The sequence below is a fragment of the Pygoscelis adeliae genome, unplaced genomic scaffold (genome assembly GCF_000699105.1).
Source record: "Pygoscelis adeliae isolate BGI_AS28 unplaced genomic scaffold, ASM69910v1 Scaffold608, whole genome shotgun sequence".
Taxonomy (NCBI): domain Eukaryota; kingdom Metazoa; phylum Chordata; class Aves; order Sphenisciformes; family Spheniscidae; genus Pygoscelis; species Pygoscelis adeliae.
This window is the reverse complement of record NW_008825407.1, coordinates 585,876-607,986: the sequence shown is the minus strand read 5'-3', so window position 1 is coordinate 607,986 and position 22,111 is coordinate 585,876. Positions and strand designations below refer to the sequence as shown.

General features: G+C 45.4%; 1 protein-coding gene across 1 annotated transcript in view; it reads right to left on the bottom strand.

Moving 5' to 3' along the window:
• TRIM29 (tripartite motif containing 29) overlaps nt 1-19,720 on the bottom strand; it is a 23,718-nt gene extending 3,998 nt beyond the window's left edge. The window contains exons 1-7 of the mRNA XM_009330406.1: nt 18,866-19,720; nt 11,121-11,216; nt 9,675-9,908; nt 9,103-9,301; nt 5,078-5,161; nt 1,533-1,592; nt 178-276 (exon numbers count right to left, since the gene is read on the bottom strand). Coding sequence (XP_009328681.1) covers nt 178-276; nt 1,533-1,592; nt 5,078-5,161; nt 9,103-9,301; nt 9,675-9,908; nt 11,121-11,216; nt 18,866-19,720 — 1,627 coding nt within the window. The remainder of the gene's footprint in view (nt 1-177; nt 277-1,532; nt 1,593-5,077; nt 5,162-9,102; nt 9,302-9,674; nt 9,909-11,120; nt 11,217-18,865) is intronic.
• Between the last annotated feature and the right edge of the window lie 2,391 nt (nt 19,721-22,111).

The window sequence follows — 22,111 nt, the reverse complement described above, 5'->3', positions numbered from 1 at the left end:
GAGTAAGTTGTTCATGTAAACACGTGCGTTTATCTAAGAGATTGACAGTCAAGGCAGGAGATGTGGGCCAGGTGTAGGACTGCTCCAGGCCTTCTTTGGGAGAGCAAGAACGGGATTAAATGTCTTATCACCTAAAAAAGGGGTAGAAGGAAGGGGAAAAAACTAAATGTCTAGTACCGGTCTTAGTGAAGAGGCTCCCGTCAGACTGTTTGCTGAAGTCACCAGGCGGATTCTGTCCCACCGAGGAGAACTGAAAAGGCAGCTTAGTACCATTGCCTACTGGAAGATAGAAGAGGTTGCGTTATTCCATGGTGTTGCGAGCTGCAGTGGAGAAGCCTAAGCATTTCAAAACACACCCTGTAAAACTACATTCAACCAGCTTGGGGGAAAATGGGAACTAATAGCTTTGTTCCTTTTCTTTTAGTAAGAAAAGGCAGATGAGAGCAGTCAGTTGTGGGGTCCCAGTGTACACAGCGTGCGAGTGTGAAGAGATCTGAATGCTCCAGGCAGGCAGGGAAGCGCCTTTCTCTTGAGAGAGCCAGAGTGCAGGTGTGACGGAAGAGCAGTGGCTTCCTCGCAGGTGAACTGCATCTCCAGAGGCTGGAGTAACGAGGCAAAACTACATAGCTGCCGAAGCTCCCTGGCCTCCAAGCAGTTGAGGCTTTATTCAAAGCCCATTGAAATTAAAGCAAGGCTTCCCCTCCTGGCCTCCGTGGGGTCAGGCCCTGGCTGCCAGAATGAATCTGAGAGCAGAGAAGATGAGAGGGAGACAGCCCTGCCTGTGGCATGAAAAGCAGGAACGACTTAGGTGTGGCTGTGAGTCACCAGAGCTCCCCCAGGTAGAGTGGCTGTGGATGCTTGTAGGTTGCCTCTGAATGAAAGGAAAGGCAGGACCCTCTGAGCATGAACAAAGCAAAGTAAGAAAATGTAGGTGAGAAAAAGGAAGGTGGGGATCTGGGAAGAGAAGGCATGACTCGCTGCTGCTGGTTCTCAGTACACTAGCTCAAAGCACCCCCTCCCCATTGTGCTGGACACTGTACAGACAGTGAATGTGGGGCAGGCTCTGTCTTTGAGAACTTATGAGCTAAGTAAAAGGTGTATATCCAATAGAGAAGAGGAGCCTTGTGCTTCTGAGACTGGCTGAGGGTATTTAGAGTCCGCTCCTGGTTCTGCCACAACCTCCACAGATTGCCTTGGATGATGTTGGCGCTCCCATCGATTGCAGTTGGTTAGGTATCTCAGGAACTTTACAAATGGGCACCTATGTTTTCCATCGTCTTCTTTCACTGTCTGAACAATGAGGACCAGGGATGCCTTTCCCTCCTATATACATAGCGCCTAGAGCAGTGAGACCCTGGGTTTGGGTGTATGCAGACGATGCTGATAACCCAGCTAAGAGATGGTTCTGTGAGACAGCGATTGACAGGTGAGAGGACAGCTGAGAGGGGAAGCAGAAAAGGTTGGTTAGCCAGCTAGAAAGCTGTGGCACGGGGGGTTAGATCCTTTCAAACTGAAGTCGGAATTACCCGTACCAAGTGTTTCCTCAGTTGCTTGGAAGGAGGAAAATTCCCATGATCGTGGGTTGAAACTGGCTGTAAAACAAGAGCATCCAGTTCAGCAGTTGGCTCCTGATGAGCTGGCTCAAAGGCCTGTGCCTGGCATTGCTCTATGAAACAGTCCCCACCAATTTGGAAGCAGCCCCAAACCAGAAATCTGGGTCCAGGGAGTAGAGGAGAGCCTGGTCTTTTTTCTCTGGGTTCTAGGGAATGGTGAATAGATTTCTCATTTAGAGAACAAAGCTCTGTCACTGCCACAGAGCTGTCTTTAGCTGCATTAAATTGCCAACTCAGGTTTGTCTACTCAACATGACTATTCTGCAAAGAGACCTGCAGGCAGAGGCTTGGATTTAGAGCTCAAGAGACACAAGTAGAGGAACGTTTCTTGCTCAAGCACACACTGTCTCAGCCACTGTGACAGGCACGTTCTCCAGGGTTTCACTAGGACACCATGCTGTGATGCAGACTAGTGCTGTTGTACCCCTTTTGTGAGACATTGGACTCTCAGAAGAGCGAAAAAGAGATGAATACTTTGAGCTGTTATGCTGCCATCCTGTGGACTGAGTTTCTATTTAAGCAGTGTTTCTATTTAAGCAGTTATCTCTCTCTCTTTGTGCTGTGTCCCTTCTACTCCTCATTTAAAGACTTCCAAAGGCACAAGATGATCTTTCCGACCTCCTCCTGGCTTTGGCCAAACTGTTTGCAACATCAGGAGAAGAAAGCTCAGTGGAAGCGGACAGAAGGGAGTGTCGAGCAGTTGGACAGGTTGTTCTTCTGTCTTTTAGGCAGCATTTGAAACCTTTTATGTCTCCCCTCTGCCTCATTATGTCATCCCTGCAGGCAGATGCTCTGTGATACTGTCTTTAATGACAAGAGCAGTGGAAGTCTCCTTGAATTTAAGCAGGGCTTAAAAACCTATAGATTCAGCTCAAATCCAAGCAGTTTCTTAGTATGCGCCACTGCAATTAGCACAGAGCATTATTTTGGTAGCATTCCTCAATGCAGCAGACTTGCCGCTGTGGCCTCAGGCAGAATTTGCAGTGATCCAACCTAGCAAGAAAAAGGGTGTGTTACAAACCTATCATAAGATATTCAAGGACTCTGTGCATATTATGCAATGTAAAGGGTAGTCCTCTTTTTTCTCCTCCCATTTTATGGAATTCCTTAGAAAAGATGCAATCGGAGGCAGTGCTGGACTTCTACATGACACATTGATAGAACATAGAAAACTCTAGAGAGTTAAATAATTATGGGTATATTGCATTATTTATCGGATAATCCTTTGCTAGCCAGCATGCAAGCTAAGTGGGTCATGTCTCCTGTTTTGCCTACTGATTCATTCTGTTCCCAAAGTCCCCATCAGTGTGGTTTCAGCAGCTGGTTCCTTTCTATCAAAGTGTTCCCATAAGGGATGATGCTTGAGCCCTCACCCTGGTGGAGAATCCAGTGCTGTTCAATCCCCATTTCAGCAGAGACTGTGTGTGCAATCATGTTTTTTTGGACAAAATAACTTTGTTGGTTGAAAATACAGAATGAGTAGTTTTGGAAGGCAACATGTCTGTGCTCTCAGGAAAATGTAGATGTGTAGGCGGAACAAACGCTCCCTCAGTATTTGTATATTCAAAAGTCCATTGCAGGAAGGAACAGGCCACTGAACTGCAAACCGCTGTACAGCCCTCACACTACTCTGCAGCTGACTGCATCCAGCAAGTGTCCCCTCTGGCTCCAATAAACAGCACTAAATAAGAACCCCTGTATCTAGCAGTCCCTGTTGATCCCTCCTGTCTCTTGGCACGTACTTCAGGAGGTTGGGATGCTGGATCCCAGCTGTGAGCCAGGGGGCCCCTGCTCCCAGGTCTCAGCAGCTGATCCTCCAGAGAGGAGCAGAGGGAAGTCCAGGCACTATGGTCCAAAGCAGTGAGCAGCTAGGCTATGCCATGCTATGGCACTGCTGCAAATGGCTTTTCCCTTCCTTTTGCCACGCCAGGTTTCAGCCCTGTCCTAGGTACGCATGGGAGCGGTGATGGCAGAATGGCAGTCCGCTGTGTTCCTCCCATCGCAGCCCCCCCCACTCTTCAAATGCATGTTGGGCCATTTCCACCCAAACCTGAAGCCCCATGTTTTGGGTAGAAATGGGTTCAGCCCATGCAATTCTAGAACTAACTTTCCATCATCCCTTAATGTTGAAAACAGTTTTGGATGCAGGGCTGAGACTGTGGTCTCTCCCCAACACCAGCAGCTCCGCTTAGCAGAACATGTTTCCCTGACAGCACAGGGCCTGTAAAGCCCTGAAGCAGCTGTGGCAGAACAGCAGCTATAACCATCCGGGCGGTGTTTGGAGACAGGTTCCGTGCAAAACAAACCCACCACTGGCAAAACGCCCCTCTGCAGCCTCTGATGAAGAGGCTGCCCTCTAACTTTGGGAGGCCTGCAGGAAACAGTCCTGCTAAAGGCTTGCTGCTGCTGAACTGGGAATGTCGTCTCAGTCCCTGGTATCTGCTCCAACGGCGTCCTCACTCCCACGGTGCCAGGCAGGGCTGCCAGCAAGCTGCCAGGCGTGGGCTGATAACAGAGGAGAAGGACAAAGTGGAAATCCAGACAAAGGGCCCAGTGTTGGGATCTGCGTTAGCCCCATAAAACCCCAACGACAGAGCGCATTTCAAATACGCCTTCAGGGGAGTGCCACTGCTAATTGCTGGCATATCCCTTCGCCCTGCCTGCCATCTGGCTTTGCAGAACAGCAGCTGTAAACACCTGGCAAATCCAGGCAGCGTCTTGCTCTCTAGGGACCAGAGGAAATTTGGTTACTTATTTTGTGCTACCATTTCTGTTCTTTTGTTTCTACAGGCATTGCTTTGCCTAGGCTTTTAGCACTCTCTGCTTCTCGCTCTGGAGGTCCTGACACTAATTTAGAAATAGACAACTGCCATTTTACAATGGCATGTGTTGAAAACAGTCATCCACTCCAAAGACTCATCCTGTAGCGTTCATGTAACAATTGGGATATAAGCAAATCACCAGGGCTCCTGTTGTCAGTGTCAGAGCTCAGAAAAGAATCCCAGACTCCTGCTTTTTTAGGACACATTCCTCACTTCTTCTATCCTTTCCTGGAAAAAGTATGTTTTCTGGGGAAAGGAAAAGCCAAATGCAGAGCAAGCCTAGTGTAGCTTTCACACTCGATAGCACAGTGGGGTAAGCTTCTGGTGGAGCATAACACTTATTTCAACCCAGTAACACATGTTAAACTCCCCTATATTCACAAACTCTTGAAAGAGTTCAGCTGCTCTAGCTCTCCTCTGTGAGTTGAGAACCTTTGCTGCTTGTTTGAGATGAAAAGGCAAAAAATTCTCAAAGCTCTGTAGGCTGCAGAGAAGACCTGGCGTAAACTAATGCAAAGGGACCAATCTTGTACGGGGGACAGCAGGAAATATGAGGGAAAGCAAATTTTGGGATAATCATTAATGAAGTTCCTTTCCTATGCTGTGTTTGGAGGAAACCTGACCACCATTAGGGTGCCATACCTTTAGGAGACAGGAACATGGAAAATCTCTTCAAGTTGTCAGGCTGGTTCCACTCATAGTTGTTCATCATGTACCGGTGGTCACCTGGAGAAGCAGAGCAGGACGTGAGCTGGAGGAGGCAGTTTAGTGGCCTTGAGAGGGACAGGAGGAGGGGGAAGGGGATAACAGACTGGAATTGCTTCCTCAAGTGCTGCAGGAGAGATGGTTCTGCCCTTTGGAAACAAGTTCCTCAATTTTTGTAATTCCTCTGCAGGACTCTCTAGCTGGGACGTAAAGCAGCGCTGTAGCTGCCCAGAGGTTCAGCCTGGGATAAAAGAGAAAGCTTCCTCAGAGGTGTAGCACAGCTGAAGCATTGGGCCATTCAGTGGATATGCTATCTCCTGAAAATCCATAGGGAGACTTGAGGGTTCAGGAATTTTCCTACCAAAATACTGCTCTGTGGCTAAAAATGTATCCCACTTCAAAAGCGGTGGTTTGGGTTTGGCTTCTTTTGTGTGTTTAACCTGCACACAGAGCTGGCTTTCAACCAACAGATCTTGAACTGCAAGTATTATAAAACTCAAGAAAGTCAGTGTTGGGAGGGCTCAATGTGTTGGTTTGTTCAATTTTTAAAGGAAGATGCTAAACCTGAGTTGCAAACAGCTCTAACTTCCTGGGTGTTTGGTTCAGGTTTCATGCAAAGTGGATGAAACCTACCCTTTTGCCAGGTATTACGCAGCCTGGTTTTGGTTTTCCAACACTGATCCATGTGAAATGATGCTCTATCAGTACAGTTGGTCATAAAAATACTTTTTTTAAGGCCTCCAGTGTTATATAAACCTATTGTTCTCTGAAAGGGGGTAAATGTGGTTCCCATGTTTAAATAGTTCCATTCTTTGATTCTTAAGTCACTGAACAAACTTTTATGTTATTTCTCCAAATTATTTCTGTGTTATTTAAACTCCCTGGATGCTCTCTGATTATTTGCCTCCTTGCCACACTACTAAGTAGGTGCCTATTATGACAACTAAAAGAAAGTGGATTCCCTTTGGAGTCTGCTATTAAGCAGGTTTCATTCCATTAATATAATATTTCTTCCTGGGAAGTTTTTTACACTAGAAGATCAAGCCGGTTGCAAATGAATTTGTTGCAATGACTCAGGGGGAGTCTGAGTTAATTAAATCCATTAAGTAATTGTGGAGTTATTTCCTTGCAGTCACTAGATGCAGAGTGCTGTCCTCTTTCAAGTGTAACTGTGGTTTGAAAAACGGAGAGCTCTGAAGTTTCTGAGACTCACCTTAAATAACATTTCCCAACTGAGTGGATACCACTGTTCTTCTCATTAGGCAGACTCCAAGCTGTGTCCATTAAATCCCTGGTAAAGTTTCTGAAAGTGCCCAGGTTTATGGCAGTAGTTAATTGTTGCCCGGCTCAGAAATGTTTTGGCACTTGAATCCCGCGGATTTCAAGTACCATTGAGAACTTCTGGCATCAGTAACATGGAGGGGACCCTAATTAAAAGTGATCGAGAAGTAGTCAGTCTTTATCCAGAGCTACTAGAACTGAACATAGGCATACTCTTGTTGGGTTGTACAAATGGCCAAGTAAAATGTATTTGCTTCAGGTTGGCAAAAAACAGCTCAGCAGATGGAAGGTAACTTCCTAAGTAATGGTAACTTGAATGCAAAGTGCTTTTATGCTACTCATCTAGTTTTCAGAAGTGCTGTGAGTAGTCAGGCATCCAAACCTCCTTTGGCATTATGCCATCCAGAGTTTGGAAATTCTGCAAATCTCCGGGTGGGCAAAGAAGAGAGAAAAATGTACAAAAGTGATTTTTGGATCTGAGCTGCCTGTCATCTTCTTGTATTAAGTTATAGACAAATTTCTCAGCAGATCTTAGCACATGGAGTGTTGAGAACCTGACCAGGTACGTTGCAGTGTTAAATGTTGGAAGACAAGTAATGTTCAATTTCTGGTACTACTTTAAGGGTAGGGAAGAGTTTAAAAATCTGGCTCTTGCTATGCATCGTGAGCACTTTGAATTGATTCCTGACTTTTCTGAGAGGTTGGTTCTCTGGACCAGAAGTATCCGGTCCGTCTACTTCATGTCTAATGGAGAATGATGGTGCTAGATAAACATTAATGAACTGTTTGCAGTGCAGGCTCCTTGGCGCGGGGGACTTACTCTTTCTCTCCATAACATAGGAAGGCAGCAGGCTGTCACTTGATGAATACTAGTGATTCTCATTACGGATCTAAATGTACTCTGGTCCCGTGTCACCTTCATTCTTACTGCTCTGGATTGTGAATGCCAGACAGGCTGATTCACAAAACCCAGGCTCTGAAAAACATTAGCATGTTGACCAATAACTGAACCCATGTTGTTCTGACCTCTATGCATCTTTTCAACGGGCTGCTTTTTGTCTGGGTTTTTGGTTTTGGGGAGTTTTTTGGTTGTTTCTTCCCCTCCTCTATCATATCATCTCGTAATGTGGATCTGTGTTTTCTGGAAGGAAGTTGGAGTGATTTGCATGGCTGTTGCCCAGGAAAAAAAGGTGGTGTATTAATATGGAAGGAATGTCTAGCGAATACTGTGAATTTGAATGAAATAACAGTGATCTTGCAGATTTGCAGCAGAGTTCCTCAGCTGCTTGTGTTGTATGAACTGGACTTGAGATTATTCCTTCATCTTTTCAAGTCACACGTCCTCCTGGACAGCAGGGTGCAATTTATCTTCAGGTTACCTATCGAACTTCTTGACCTTTATTGTTCTGGTATCTGGAGTTCCGCAATTATTAATAGAATATATCCTTATAGCAGTCTGGTGGGATAACAATTAATTCCCATCCCTATTATTCTTAGTGCAAGAGGTCATTTCATGGGATTAAGTAACCTGCCCAAGGTTACAAAGGCTGTTTGTGGGAGAGCTGGGAAGTGAACCTCAGTTGTGGAGTCCTATTCTAGTGCCCTGTCCTCCTAATCTTATGCGTGAGCTTGATGCAAGACAAGTCCTTTCTGCAGAACTAATTGGGAGATGCAGAAGGTAAGCGGATTCTAAAACTTAGCAGATTCCTCGCAGCGCTGCAGTATTGACCACGACCTCTCTATTCACATAAGAAAGATCACCTATCCTTAAACATCACTGAAGTGTGGGGACCATCTGGCACTGCATGTCCCTTGAACGCCCTGGCTCAGGGCAGGTGGGAAACAAACCTCTCCCTAGTGGAACATGCAGAGAAGTATGATCCGAGAGGGTTATGCTGGTTCAAGTCATAGCTTAACCTGAACACCAAAATGGAGACCTTTTTACTTGGAAGATCTGTTATTAGATTTTCAGTGACAGGTGCTTGCAGGGTATTTCACGTTCCAGCCAGGCAAGCAGTGGCTGAAACGGGCTGTTGTAAAATGGTATGTCATACCAGCACAGCAAATGTGCTGACCAAGCGGTACAAATAGGCTAATGACAGGATTTCAAAATTGCCATACTGGGATGGCTACATTCTCATTTCTGCCACTGCCTTCTCAATTTACCTAGTGAGCCACTGAGTTGCATTAGTGTTCTGTGCAGTCTTCCACGTAGAAACTGTCGTGCTAAGCTTGCAGGGGCTTGTTGGAGCCTGGCACAAGGCAGAGTGTCCCTGCTGCCCTCTTGCAGGAGGGAAGGGTCGCTGTTCTCAACCTCCAAAAGAAGTGTTGCTCTGAAGTCCCACACGGGATGTGGCTGAACTGATAAAACACTGTGAAGCCATAATGCGAAACAGCACTCAGGGGAATCAGGGCTAGTTTGGACCCCTGGGTCCCCTACACATGAGATTCTTTAAATCCCTGGCAGTTTAACTGGCTTCATCCCCACATAGGTCTGGTAGGATAGCTCTGATATTCCAGAATGAGTTTCAGCTACAGGTAGTGTTTCTCCCACTTTCCTTAGGTCCTTGGTTACTTTCTCCTCTGTGAGAGTATACTCATCACACTTCATCTCCTCTGACTCTGAGCTAGGCTTTGCCCAGGGAGGGAGGGAAGGAAGGGGCAGATCTCAGATACTCTACCATTCTCCATGTGGTTCCTCTCTATGAAGTTGCGGCCAAGGTCAGCCTTGCAGATCTTCTCCACATGCCTCATGCAGACGTTTAGGAGGTCATCTCTGAGAAGTCCCATAGATGGGCTCATGGTCTCCCCTTCAAGCAGCACACTGTATGTTGGGAGAGATGGAGGGGGGACATAATTCCGCATCAAAGCCCCAAACTCCTGTCAAAAAGAAGGGAGGAGAGGTTACTGAGGAACGTGAGACAGAGGGTAGATCCTAGGGAACTGGCTAATGTTAGCTCCAAATATTCTCCTTTGCACTATGAAGTGCAAAGGAGAACAGTGAAGATGGAGGGGCAGACAAATGTTCTGCCCGTGAGCTGTAGCCATCAACAAAAAATCAGGCGTTGGCATGCCTACATTCATTCTTCACCTACCAGAGCAGAGACTGCTTCAAATGTCAGGGCTGGTTCTTGCCATGCATGTGCATTGAACTGGAGAAGATTAATGCATCTTACACTAACTTGGGATTTGTCTTTGGGACAAATCCTGTCCTCATGGGAGAAAAAGGAAAGGAAAATGAGATCTCAGTTACCTGCAGGAAGAGCACAGAGTCACTGATCTGGTGGATCTGCTCCCTGTTCTCCTTGTCCTCCCGCAGAAGCTTTGCCCTCTCTTCCAGCTCATCCACAATTTCTTTCACGTTCTCTGATGCAATCTTTTCCCTCTGGTCCAGGGCAGCCTTCACTTCATCCCTCTGCCTCTCCAGGTCACGGATCAGCTCTTTGAAATGCTGGTCCACTGTGGCTTTCTCATTGGTGGTGTAGTTCTACGGAAGGAAGGGGTAAAGAGAGGAGGCAGCAGGAAAGACGCAGGAGAAATAAAATATTAAACTTCTCAGGGAGTCACTTCCTAATAGAGGGGTACAGAGGGAGATATGTCCAAGCATTCTCAGCATTTAGACTGTGACTATGGAGACTCTAGGTATGTAAGTCTTAGCACCAGAAAAGTTGTGCCAAGAGAAGTAATACTTGTTCTTGCAATAATTATGTGTGTGTAATCTACAGGGCATGCTGTCTTCCTGATTATAAGAGCATATATTTTATTTCAATTCATGAACTGCACTCTTAGGTGATATTTAAAAACACTGTTTAACCTTCTAAATTATCGTTCTGGCTCCTCAAGAATTCGAGGACCAAATTCCCACCATTTCAAAGGATGAAATGTGCTGAAGCGCTTTTTACAAACCTGACCTCTAGGTCCTTCTGAAATGTTCTTCAGAAGGACTGTGAATGTAACTATTTTCAGAGTTAAAATTTCTAGGTCATATTTCCAATAATAATAGTAATAATAATAGAGCAGATGAAAAGCAGAACTGGCAAGCCAATGTGTGTGTACCACATAAAAGGGAGAAGAATGGCTTTGCCTATTATAACATTATGCAAATTTTCTGGGGCGTCTCCAAATAGTGTTTTCACTGCTCTATTCAGTTAGGGTATAAATGAAAAAAAGTAACACCGTTACTATATTCTAACCCTTAGCGTGGTGAAAGAATTATAAAGGAGCCCTATATCAGTATGGAAATAAGCTGTTCCATTATAAACAAGATGTTTCTTGGTGTAACTGCCTCTGTTCCTGTTGCCTTTTCTCTGTTTGGGCAATCCAGAGCCCTTCTGGAGTTTATTTTTGTGTGTGGTCTAGCAGGAAAAAAAGCAGCACACGTTTGTTTTCTAATCAGCCTGGCTACTGGTGATTGAAGAACTGTAAGGGACCCAAAGCAGGGAGGTGCCTTGGATCATTTTGTAACAAGGCTGTGCTGCCTCTTCTTGATCTCCTGCGGGGTATGTTGCAAGATGACTTCAGTAGGAGTTGTTGTTTCCAAGATTTGGCGAGAGTGATGAGATAGAGATGGAGTGAGTAAGAGCTGGATATGTCAGAGAAACAGAGGAAAGGAGGAGAGGGATTGTAAGTGGAAAAGAAAGGAAAGTGACAAGTACAGGAGAAAGAGAGACATCAACTTAAAAGAATATCCCATACGCACCTTGATACGGTCCCTCTCCTTCTGCCACTTATCCATTTCATCTTCTACCTCAATGATCTTCAGCTGCAGTTGCTCTTTCTGCAGTGAAAGCTCAGCCTGTGAGAAGAGGGGAGTCTCATGAACTGGGGCTGAGGGTGGCCTACTTCAAAGAGGCACTGTGCTTCCGTTTACGCATTTGGCCCTGAACAATAATAGCTGGGAGGTACAGGTTCCTGGCACTGCTTGAAATGGAGATCATGTGATGACACAGGACAAGATCCCAGAGCTTCTGGCTGGGTCAAGAGATTCAGCTCCCTCAGCAAAGACAGCAGCAGAAGCACCCACCTACTAGGCTACCATCATGGTGCCGCTTTTAATCAGATTAGAGTCATTAGCTGGAGGGAGAAGAGGCCTGTTTCAAAATTCAGCTGTGTATGCAGCGAAGGGCCCATCCCAGGGTGTGCCTCTGCAGCAATAACAGTTTTCATGTAATTATGGAATGACGTTTGACAAGTGTTGCAACAAGAGGACGATGCCTCCGGCAGGAATTCTGTTTAGACAGGATTGTGGATTAATTTGCTCTGAATTGAGAGCTTTCATGTTATGATGAAGCTGGGGAATGCTTGGAAAAAATAAAAAACACAAAAGGAGGAGGGAGGAGGTGTAGTCAACTATGCTTGACTTAGATCAGCAACTTCACTGGGATTCATTTGCATTTCGTTTTGCACTGGCTTCCCAGAGAAGCTCAGACCAGACAATTGCATGCAAGGCAGTTCATAGAACTGGAGCTCGTGGAGGGCTGGGCAGCCATGCACCGGTGTAACATGCCGGTTGGCGTGCATGCCACATGTCTGGATCAGAGCAGGACCTGCCTGTTTAGTAATGCCTTGCGCCGTTAACTCTGGGCAACCCCTCCCTTGGTCATTCATATTCACCACGTCCCTGCCCAACAGATCACGACAAAGGCTTTGTTTATGCGTTTCAAGATCTTTCTGTGTTTCATGTGTGTACAGGTTGGTCACAGCACAACTATAACTACAGGCAATCTGGCTATGGGACACTTATCCCCAGAGCTGTTTAGGAACTATGCAGTTGGCAGAGATTACCTGTATTCCACAACTGAGCTATGTCATGTTAGAAAAGTTCTGAAAACCCGTTGTTCATGTGGGTTCCTTTGGCAAATGGTTGTATTACCCAAAAGCACTTACATTTAGGCCAACAGTTAGAGGCAGAGGAGATGAGGGATGGATAAATCTATTCCTACAGCAACTAGCACAGTGAGGTCTCCCTGCTGGTAGTTTCCACTGCTTTGCTGCGCATCCAAGAACATAATACAATGTAAAAACCTGGGTCTGCTCTCGTGATCATGGTTGCCCTTGGGGTGGGACTTTAAAAGTTTTCAATTCTCCATTCAAGGAGTAGAAAACAGCATCACATGACGAAGAGCAGGCAACAAACTGTCAACCAGCTGAGATCAAGGAAATCAGCCCATCAGGGCTCTTGTCTTGGTGCCAGTCACTGTAGTGTCTGAACATCCTCTTGAACTTGAATCGAGCACAGCTGCATCTGAGAGCCATTGACTCTAGCTGGTCCAATTTAGAAAAACCTCTATTTATAGAGGGAAAACAATTTGATAGTTGTTTTATTGCCTTATAAAACAGAAGAAAGGGAGAACAAAAAAGGCAAATGTACTCGAAGGTATCTCAATGCCAGAAGAGCTGCATCCTCACATTGTCACCGTCCTTGTTTGTTGAGAGTTAGGAGAGCACTGGCCCTCTAAATATTATCCATACACCCTGACAGCCTTCAGTAGTCAACTGAATGCAGTTATGAGCTCATATTCTACAGGGGTTCAGAGCAGACATGGAAGGGTATCAAGATGAGAAAATTTGCTCTACTACTGACCAAGAGAGTAAAGGCTTGAGCTTGATCATATCATTTTCACATTTTCAAGACAGTGACTTGGAGGAATGCATGCTGTTTTCCATTCTCATGTGTGCTGTGAGGTGTTCTCTGCATCAAGACATAAAGGTGTGCAACCATCTTTGCACAGCAGAGAAATGCAATGAGATGAAAACATTTTAGATCCAGGTATCCATCGCACTGCAGTAACCAATATGAGAAATCACACTATAATGCAAGTTGTTTCCTTGCGCCACAGAGCTACATCCAGATGGCATTAATTGTTAGCAAAGTAAAAAGTACATCTCCTGAGCAATGGGAAGTCTTGTTTCCCTCCTCATCCCTAAATATCAGGATGTTCTTATGACAAGAATGTGAGTGAAATCATAGAGGGATTTTTTTGAGAAGAGCAGACCTTTCACAGCCACGTAGACACTCCCAAACACCCAAACGCAAGGGGTTTGAAAAGAAAAGTAACAGGAAAAAATTTCAGGTGATGGCTGGAAGGTCGTGATGACAGTATTATAGTTTTATAGTACTTTTTAATTAAGATGGATCTCAAAGGAATTTTGCAAACTATTACTTGCTCAAAAGTGACAGCTAACTCTTAACAGCTTGTTGCAGTTATAATATCCCTTCACCCAGAAAGGTAGTTTGGGTGCCTCTGGGATGGGATGTAATAACTATTTAAGAGCAGACCCGCACTACAATTTAAAGTGACAATTATGATTTGAAAATGGAAATTACAGAGATAGTTTCGATAGCCAGAATGCAAATACCACAGTCATCCAGGTTCGGCTTGGGTTAAAACGCCCATACTGAGGGCAAAAGGAAACACTAGTACAGACACCAGCAAAGGCAAGGGAGGTGAAGGGAGGGGTTTCATTGCATGATAGTACAAACATTAAAAAATGTTTGATAGTCTTACCATAAAAAAAATGTTAAAAAGAGGTCCAGGGAGACTATGGAATAGTACAAGAACTGGTGACATGGGCACAAGGAGACGGATTCAGTAGAGATGCTCTGGAGATGGACCACAACATAAGGGTTTCAGCACAGGTGATTCCACGATGTTTCTAAGGCCCTGTTTGGTCTGGGCCTGGCTGGAAGATTGCTTTAGCTGCCCACATATATCCTGTGTTATGTTTATAGTAGGGTGGTTACAGGTACTAGGGACAGTCAACTTCTCAGCTTCATTCCCTATGAAGAAACTTCTCTCCTAGGTTTCTTCATATTTCTCAGATTCTCCATGGTCAACAATCCCCAATCCCCTTACGTGATGGACCACCCAGAACAAATCCATTGGGTGAGACTTGGGGTTCAGAAGGTCCTAGTGAAAGATAATATAGCAGCTCCACCCATTGTCGGGGGAGTCCCTGCAGTGCAGAAATAACAGTAACAGTGAAGAAGATATAGGAAATAAGGTTTAGACCCTTCAGTTTGACTATAGCAAGTTGAGAAATGCTGGCACTGAGAGTCTTTGAGCTAAGAGAGGATCCCCTATTAGAGTCTAAGTTAATTAGGACAGTCGAGAGGCTGTGAAAGTTCAGAGTGCACACCTAAACATCCACAGCTGAACCTAGCCCTTGTGCTGTAAAGGACCTAGAGATGCAAGATTATGAGTCTTGCATCATGATGCAACTCATTTTTGCAAGGCAGCAATACAAGCATAATCATGTCTTAATGCTCTGGGAACCCAGTCCCTGAATCAAGGAACATCCCTGTGTCACCAGCCTGGAAGAGCTATGCTAATTACCTGACAGCAACAACCAAATGCAATAAAGAAGCTAGAGAAGAAGTTTTTAAACTAGTTGTCCCAGTACAGGACCTGTATTGGAAATGACATGGCTGAGAAATCAGCAAATTGAGACACTATTTCTGCTGGTTTTGCCATTACATTTTTCCATCTAAGCTTTTGTTAAGCAGAGGTGGGTGTCAGTGGGCTACAGTCTCTGGAGACTGTGACAGCATCCTGCAAATACGCCACTAGTCATTGTATGAGCTGAGGCCAGAAAAGGCTCTCTGCTTTGCACAGTTTGAAGATAATTCCTTACCTGCAAACTGGTGGATTTTCCTTGGGTTCTGCCCTCACTGTAGAGGCATTAATGCAGAATGCAGGCAAACAGGCAAACCTATTCTAAATCATAATTTGCAGCAGGTCAGCTTCCACAGCCTTCCAGCTAGGAAGAATGTCCTGCAGGTAACCGCACCATCTCTGTGGAAAGAGCATCTATTTGAAGCTGTGTCCGCAGAGCAACCACAACTAGTGTACGTAAGGTCTCACAGCCACATCGTGCCCTAACCTTGCATCAGTGGGAAAGGCCAAAAATCCTTCCACTGGCACATTGATACACTCTTGCTTGGTTTCTGTTCAGACAGTGAAAGCAATACAGAGAGGGCTCAGATAGAAATCCCTCTGGATCCATCTCTGTGCACGGTTGACTTCAAAGGCTAGTTCAGACTCTGTGAAGCCTCCCCTTTTAAAAGTCACTTTGTTGAAATGAGGAACACCCAGCTCCTGTTTCCACATGGCAGTTCTCCGCTGCCTCTTTAAACCTGCTGTACAATGTGAACTTTTCTTTAAAGGTAAAAAATTAAAGAAAAAAAAAATCAAAGTGCTTTTCACTAGAACTGACCTGACATGCTGAGTACTAAGGCTGGCACTGGATAGTAACACCAGGTTATTTACAGCTCTGTGACTGGCAGGCATATGTGAAGTTGTCTCGTTTTGAGAACAGGCCTGTAAAACAGGTTTTGAATGAAGGATCCTCTTCCACAATGAAGGATTCTGTCTGAAAGGGGTCTCTAGTTCTGCTGACAAATCAAGCTGGCCAGAGGGTTTTATTGGGGTGTACAAGGTGCTGTTGACAATTCTCACTTTTCAACTGCGTGTGGTTATTACCCAGCCTCACAGACTTTTTCTTGGTTGCTTCTTGTACTGATTCTGGTGGGGGTGTTACTTTTCCTTTAAATCTGTAGCAGGAAACTAATGCAAAGTGGATCTGGGTAAGGCATTAAAGGTTTGCAGGGTAAAATATGCAAATACCACTGTGTGGAAACTCAGAAAAAATGCCTCTGTCTTCCCTGCCAAGTTGTCTCTGACCCCCTGTGCCTTTCACTCTTGCCTGCTCAGCAGCACACCAGGAAGGGAGATGACTGACTCTCACCCCAGGCTCCCGAAAAGTGGAAGATGCCGCTGTGTTCTCCCTCTCTTCCACAGACGGAGACATATCAGGCTTTCCGCTGCTTGCTTAAATGCTCTAACCAGTAGGTGTCTGTATACTGGCTTGTTTGCATTCCTCTTCTCTTAAGCTGTACTGTCTCTGTCTGCGTTGTGGGGCAAGCAGAGTTACCTAATTCTACAGAAGGATCTTAAACTATCCCTTGCTTTCCCAACGCTGAAGTACAGCACCTCTCTTCCCTACAGGCCTATAGCAAAGATAAACTCATGAAAGAGACTGTAACCTGCGTTAATTCTGCAATACAAAAGGAGTAGGTGTACCTAAACCAAGGATATTACACCTTATTATGTGACAGTTTTGTGCCACCGAATTGCTGAGCACCCAGATTGACAGGCTTAAGTGCATCACAGCATAGAACCCCCCCAGTTCTGCTGGAATCCTCTCCAGGTTTGGAGTCACAGTACAGCAGGGACTGGGAAATCCTTGCAGATAAACCAATTGTTCCTTGACAACCAACACTCTGTGAAAGGGTCTGTCTAGGTACATTCTGGTCACCAGTCTGGTGGCATAGTTAGCAAACTTGGAGGCAGTAAAGCTACCCTGGAGCTGCTTGGATGCCAAGCTGTGAAAACAGGGCAGGAACGGGGTTGACCTGATGTGGGGTTTTTGCTTATTCTTTCCACAAAGGCCAGCAGCACCAGCCGTGCTTTGCCACTCTTCCAATTTGTGGTCATATTCCAGCTCGGCTGATTTGCAAGACTTGAAAAGAATAGGTGGTGCACAGAAGGGACTTGGGAAGTGTTCATTCCTCTTTGTGGTTCTTGCTAAGGCTCCACCAATGGTGAATAAATCAGGGCTAGGAATAAACATTTGTAAGCAACGGCTATCCTGTTAATTGTTTTTGTCTGAGTGAATACTCACTCAAGTTACAACATGATCAAAACTCGTTGTCAGGAGAAACTTGCACATGTGTATGACTCATTTTGATAAAGCCCTAAATCCTTTAGGATTAGCAGCAGCAGAAACAGCACAAGACAGTACAGGAACTAAAGCATGGAGCTAACAAGAGTGGCACAAGGACTCTGAGAAAGAAATCAAATGTAATTTACATCTTAGGTAAAGTCTTCTCTGCTCAGCTATGGTTGGCTCTTTTTTAAAAGCAAGGTGTTCTAGGTCCATCCAACTACAGGAAGAAGGCTCTGGCCAGCTTTGGTTCCTCAGGGAGCAACTGTTAACCTCTTTTCAGGAGAAACAGCTAAAAGGAATTGGACAACCTGGCAGACACTAGACACAGCTTTATGAGAGTTAAGCATATGCCATGTTCAGAGCTGACATCAAAAACACAAGAACAAGCAATTATGAAACAAAACAAGCTAGCAAGCCGTGCAGGAATTTCTTTAAGAAAGACTGTCTGAGACATGGAAGAAACCTTGTCTGCTTTCAGCAAGTCTGCAATTTGGAGATGACATTGCAAGAAAAGACCAAAAATTTGCCCAGGAAGACATAAGCTCTAGATAAGATGCTCTTTCAGCCTTATGAGATAAATCTTCCTAGCACCTTAGAAAGAGTTAAACTGTTCTTCCAAGTTAAGGGTAACTCAAGAATTTCCAACAGCGGGTACTTGTATTTGCCTGTTCACCACATCAGAGCGCTGGCTCAAGCTGTGCCTAAGACTAGGATTTAGCAGATCTTAGTGCCCTTCCACTTTCTGCCGTGGACTGTGTGATTCTAGGCAAATTGTTTTACATTGCTGTTTCGTGGGTCTCCTTTCTGTAATCTCTCCTGTCCTGTCTGCTTAGATCAGAAGGTCTCTAGGCCACAACATGCTCTTACTATGGGGAGGTACAGCACTGAACACGGTGAGACCGTGATCTTGGCTAAGAGCTAATGGAATAATCATACATCCACCCAGAAAGCAAACAGCAGGAGACTTTAAGCAAACAAAGGTGGAAGACACTTCATTAGAGTGAGGACAGTTTCACATACCAGCCTCATCTCCTTACGTGTCCATCCTTTGAACCTATTGTAGTAATACTTCAGGGGAAATGATAATGTTTTGTGTTTGCACCAGGATTTTTTCTTCATCTAAGCTTCAAAAACTCTTTCTGTAGGTGGGGCTTGACCCTATTATATCCGTAACAGAAAAGAAAAACAAAAAGCCATAATCTCACTCTAAGTAGCTGAGATGGCAATTTTCAATAGTAACCTAGCAGCCACTAGTAACTTGAGCAGCCACTGATCTGACGACCTGTATTCTGGAGGTCCTGAACTTGAGCAATGCCCCACCTTTCTGGCTGTGGATAACGCTACACAAACACTGTCAAAACTTGAGACATTTTTTGGAAAACTTAGCATGTAGAGCTTTGATTCAGCTTCTGCCAAAAGTCAATGGTGCAACCAGGGGTGGAAACCAGGTTCTCTACCCCCCGCAACCCAGTCTGCTACACACCACCAGCACTATGCTGCTGTAACCAGCCATTAGGAGAACGACAATCCCATTGCAGCAGAACCCAGGCAATATCAGTTCTCCACTAAACACTTCCCATCCACGACCCCTGCATGCCAGAATTACATTGCAGACATGATTTTAGGAGAAACTGTAGGCTGGAGAGCAAAAGCTGTGGTGTAATAGTGAGGTCCATTGGAAAGACTGATGGGAACGTGCAATAAAAAGAGCGTTACCTCTTTTCCCGCTTTCTCGATCTCCACTGTCACTGTGCTGTGGTTCTTGTGCTCCTGGAACATGCAGAGGTAGCAGATGCACATCTGGTCTGTCTGACAGAACAGCTCCATGGTCTTCCCATGCACAGGGCATTTTCTTGCTTCAAAGTCCCTGATGGGGTCCAGGAGCTGGTGGTCCCGGAAAGCTGCTCCCTCCAGATGGGGCTTGAGGTGCAGCTCACAAAAGGAAGCCTGGCACACCAAGCAGGACTTCACGGCCTTTTGCTTGTTATCGATGCAGGAATCGCACAGAACATCCTCAAGCTTCACCCTGGGCCGTGACCCAGCTGCTCTGTCAGGCTTGTTGAAGGTGGATCTTCTCAGGTCCCCTGTTTCCACCAGAGGGAGGGAAGTTTTCTTCAGGTCCCCCATCTGCCCCCCAGAGAACAACGACTTCCTCCCTTCCCCTTCACTAGGCAGGAAGCTCTTTTTGGAATCCAAGGAGAAGAGGGGCTTCCTGAGGTCACCTTTCTCTGCAAAGGAGAGGGGTGGTCTCCTCATGTCTCCTATCTGTCCACTGGCATATTGCATCTTCTTTGAATCTGCCGAATCCATGCTGAAGTAGGTCGATCTCTTCTCATCGGACGACTCCACAAACTGAATGATGGGCCTCTTCCAGTCACTCCCAGAGAAGAGGGAGCTCTTGATCTGCCCTGTTTCCAAAGAAGCACCAGTGCCCTTCATAGCTTCCTTCTCACCTCCACCAGGGTTTGTGGTCTTCTTCACTTCTTCTTCTTTTTTGGGGGCAGATGGACTCTTCACATCCTCTGGCTTCCCAGTGGTACCATTTGTCCTTGCTGCACTCCCCGTTTCCATCGTCTAAACAGGGTGAATTGGCTTCACTGCTCAGTCTTTCCTCCAGTTCCTGTCTCTCAGCCCTCTATAAAGCGGGTATGTCTGCCCAGTCGTTCTCTCAGCAAGGAATGGCGGTGGAATGCAGTAAAGTTTCTGCCTAAGTGACGCACCTGGAGCTCCTGCAAGGAGGAGGAGAACGCCTGGATTATGCTAGGTAGACGCAGGGAGAAAGAAGAAACAGACGTTACCAGGGATCAGAAGCTACAGCTGTGCAGTTAATTATACAAGGCAGTCCACACCCAGGAACATTCTTGTCTAACCAGGTTTGGGAGGAAGGGCTGTTTATATACATAGAAATGTTTTTTTAAAAAAAATCATTTTCATTAAGATGTAGCAACCAGTTCGACCGCTTGTTTCAAAAATAAGTTTGCTCATTGTTGCCAGGAGCTGAGGTTACCTCCTTGCAGAGATGGGCAGGGTCGGAGAGACCATGAGATGCCAAAGATGGGTTTGTTAACTGGGTCATACACATGCACAAAAATAATTGTGGTTGTAATTAAAATGAACGCCTAGAATAAAGCATTCTTAAACTGGGTTCCCCGGAGGGCTTACTGTATTCAGTAGGACAGGGAGGGGAAATGTATGGATAATACTGGGTTTAAAAGACCCTATTATCTTTATTTTGATTTTGATGTTGGGTTTGTGCAGGGTCTGTCCATCTAGACCTGGAAGTAGCCCAGCCATGTATCAGAAGAACACAGCTGACCTGAAGTAAAAATTGCCTAGTCCTGTTTTTCCCACAGGCCATGCAATCTCCACTAATGTGACTAGTAGAATAAAACCCCCATTGCCTATTTCATTGCACGTTCTCACTGAGATAAGGGTTCAGGTACACCTTACGTAGCTCTTCCCGTAAATGTCCACTGAACTGAGAGACATACCTGTAACATACGTGGAAGAGGAAATATTTTACAGCTAGATGGCCAAAATATTTCTTGCAAGAAAAAAGAAATGAGTGTTTTAAAAATAGATCTGTCTCCACTAGCTGTATTCCTGGGAAACGTTCAACTTGTTGGAATCACAGAATATTTCAGAAGAAAAAGGCTTTTTATAAGCACTGGTGAATTCCATCAACTTCAAAAGAAGGAGGTTGATCTTCCACTCCTATCATATCAATTTAGCATAGATTATGCTCTGAATTTCAGTGAGATTGCTCTGAGATTAATGCCCAGGGTGTAAATTAACCATGCCTAAGATTTGTGCTTAATTTAATTTTCGCAGAATGCAATGGTGGTGTTGCTGGAGAATGTGATTTTTAGCCTGTAATAATTTCTCATTAGAAATCTGTAATGAAACCCCGGTTGGAAGTGTCCTAAGTAGGGGAGGAAAAAATCCAGGTCTGCATTTTGCAGCTCTTTTTAAAATCAGGTTACAGCTGGGCTTTGCCTGACCTACCCTGATGCCAGCCATGGCTTTAGCTCCTCCATTTGTTGCAGTACTAGTGAAGTATGGCCATACTTGAGATGGAAGACATTGTAACGTCTACCATCTAATGCTGCTCCAGTCAGACTCAGATGGGCTGTTGTCAGTCCTCATGACAGTCGGTGTGTTCCATAAAGCTGCAGGTTCTGCTTTGGCTTTTGAATAGCTTGAGTGGCATCTGTCCTTGCTGCTTAATTTTGGAGAATCTTCAGCTTAAATGCTCTGTGTCAGACAGAAAGAGGGAGGTCATGTGCATATACGCATATACAGACTAATGGAGCCAAGTGCAAACTGGATTTCTTGAAGAAAAATCTGTTTGCCAGTAGTCTGGGCTGAACATCCCTCAAGTCTGCAGAAGGAAAGAAAGGATGTCACTCACGTGTGCGTAAGGAACATTACCTGCTGTTGCCAGTCACTTCTGTGTAATGCTACTTTCACTGGTCCCCTTTCAACCTCAGCTCACTCTTGTAGCATCCCACATGCCTGGCATTAGTGCCTTGGGCACGTCCTGCTTGCAAATACCTGTGAAACCATGGCTGGCCCACATGTGACCAGCAAGAGCTAAATGCACCTCTGCTGCCATGCGTCCTGGGACTGCAGCATTGCTCTGTAGCCAAAGGCCAAGCCCGCTCTTTTCCCCATCACCTCTCTGCACCTCATCATGTCTTTTTCATGCTAAAAAATAGTTTGCAGATGGGGCCCATCTCTCTCTTGTCGTTTCTGGCCTCTCCTGGGAAATACACTGTTCGCACCTATCTGAAACTTGAGGTGCGCGTGGTCTTATTGGTGCTCATAACCACTGCCAGTGCTGGCTAATTCTGCCTGGGAGTCACAGGAGGACTACTGGAGTTAAAGGGTAGTTTGTTAGACAATCTGTGCTTCAGTTCCCAACCATATTTTGAAGACTTGTGTGCACGCATCCATTTCAGG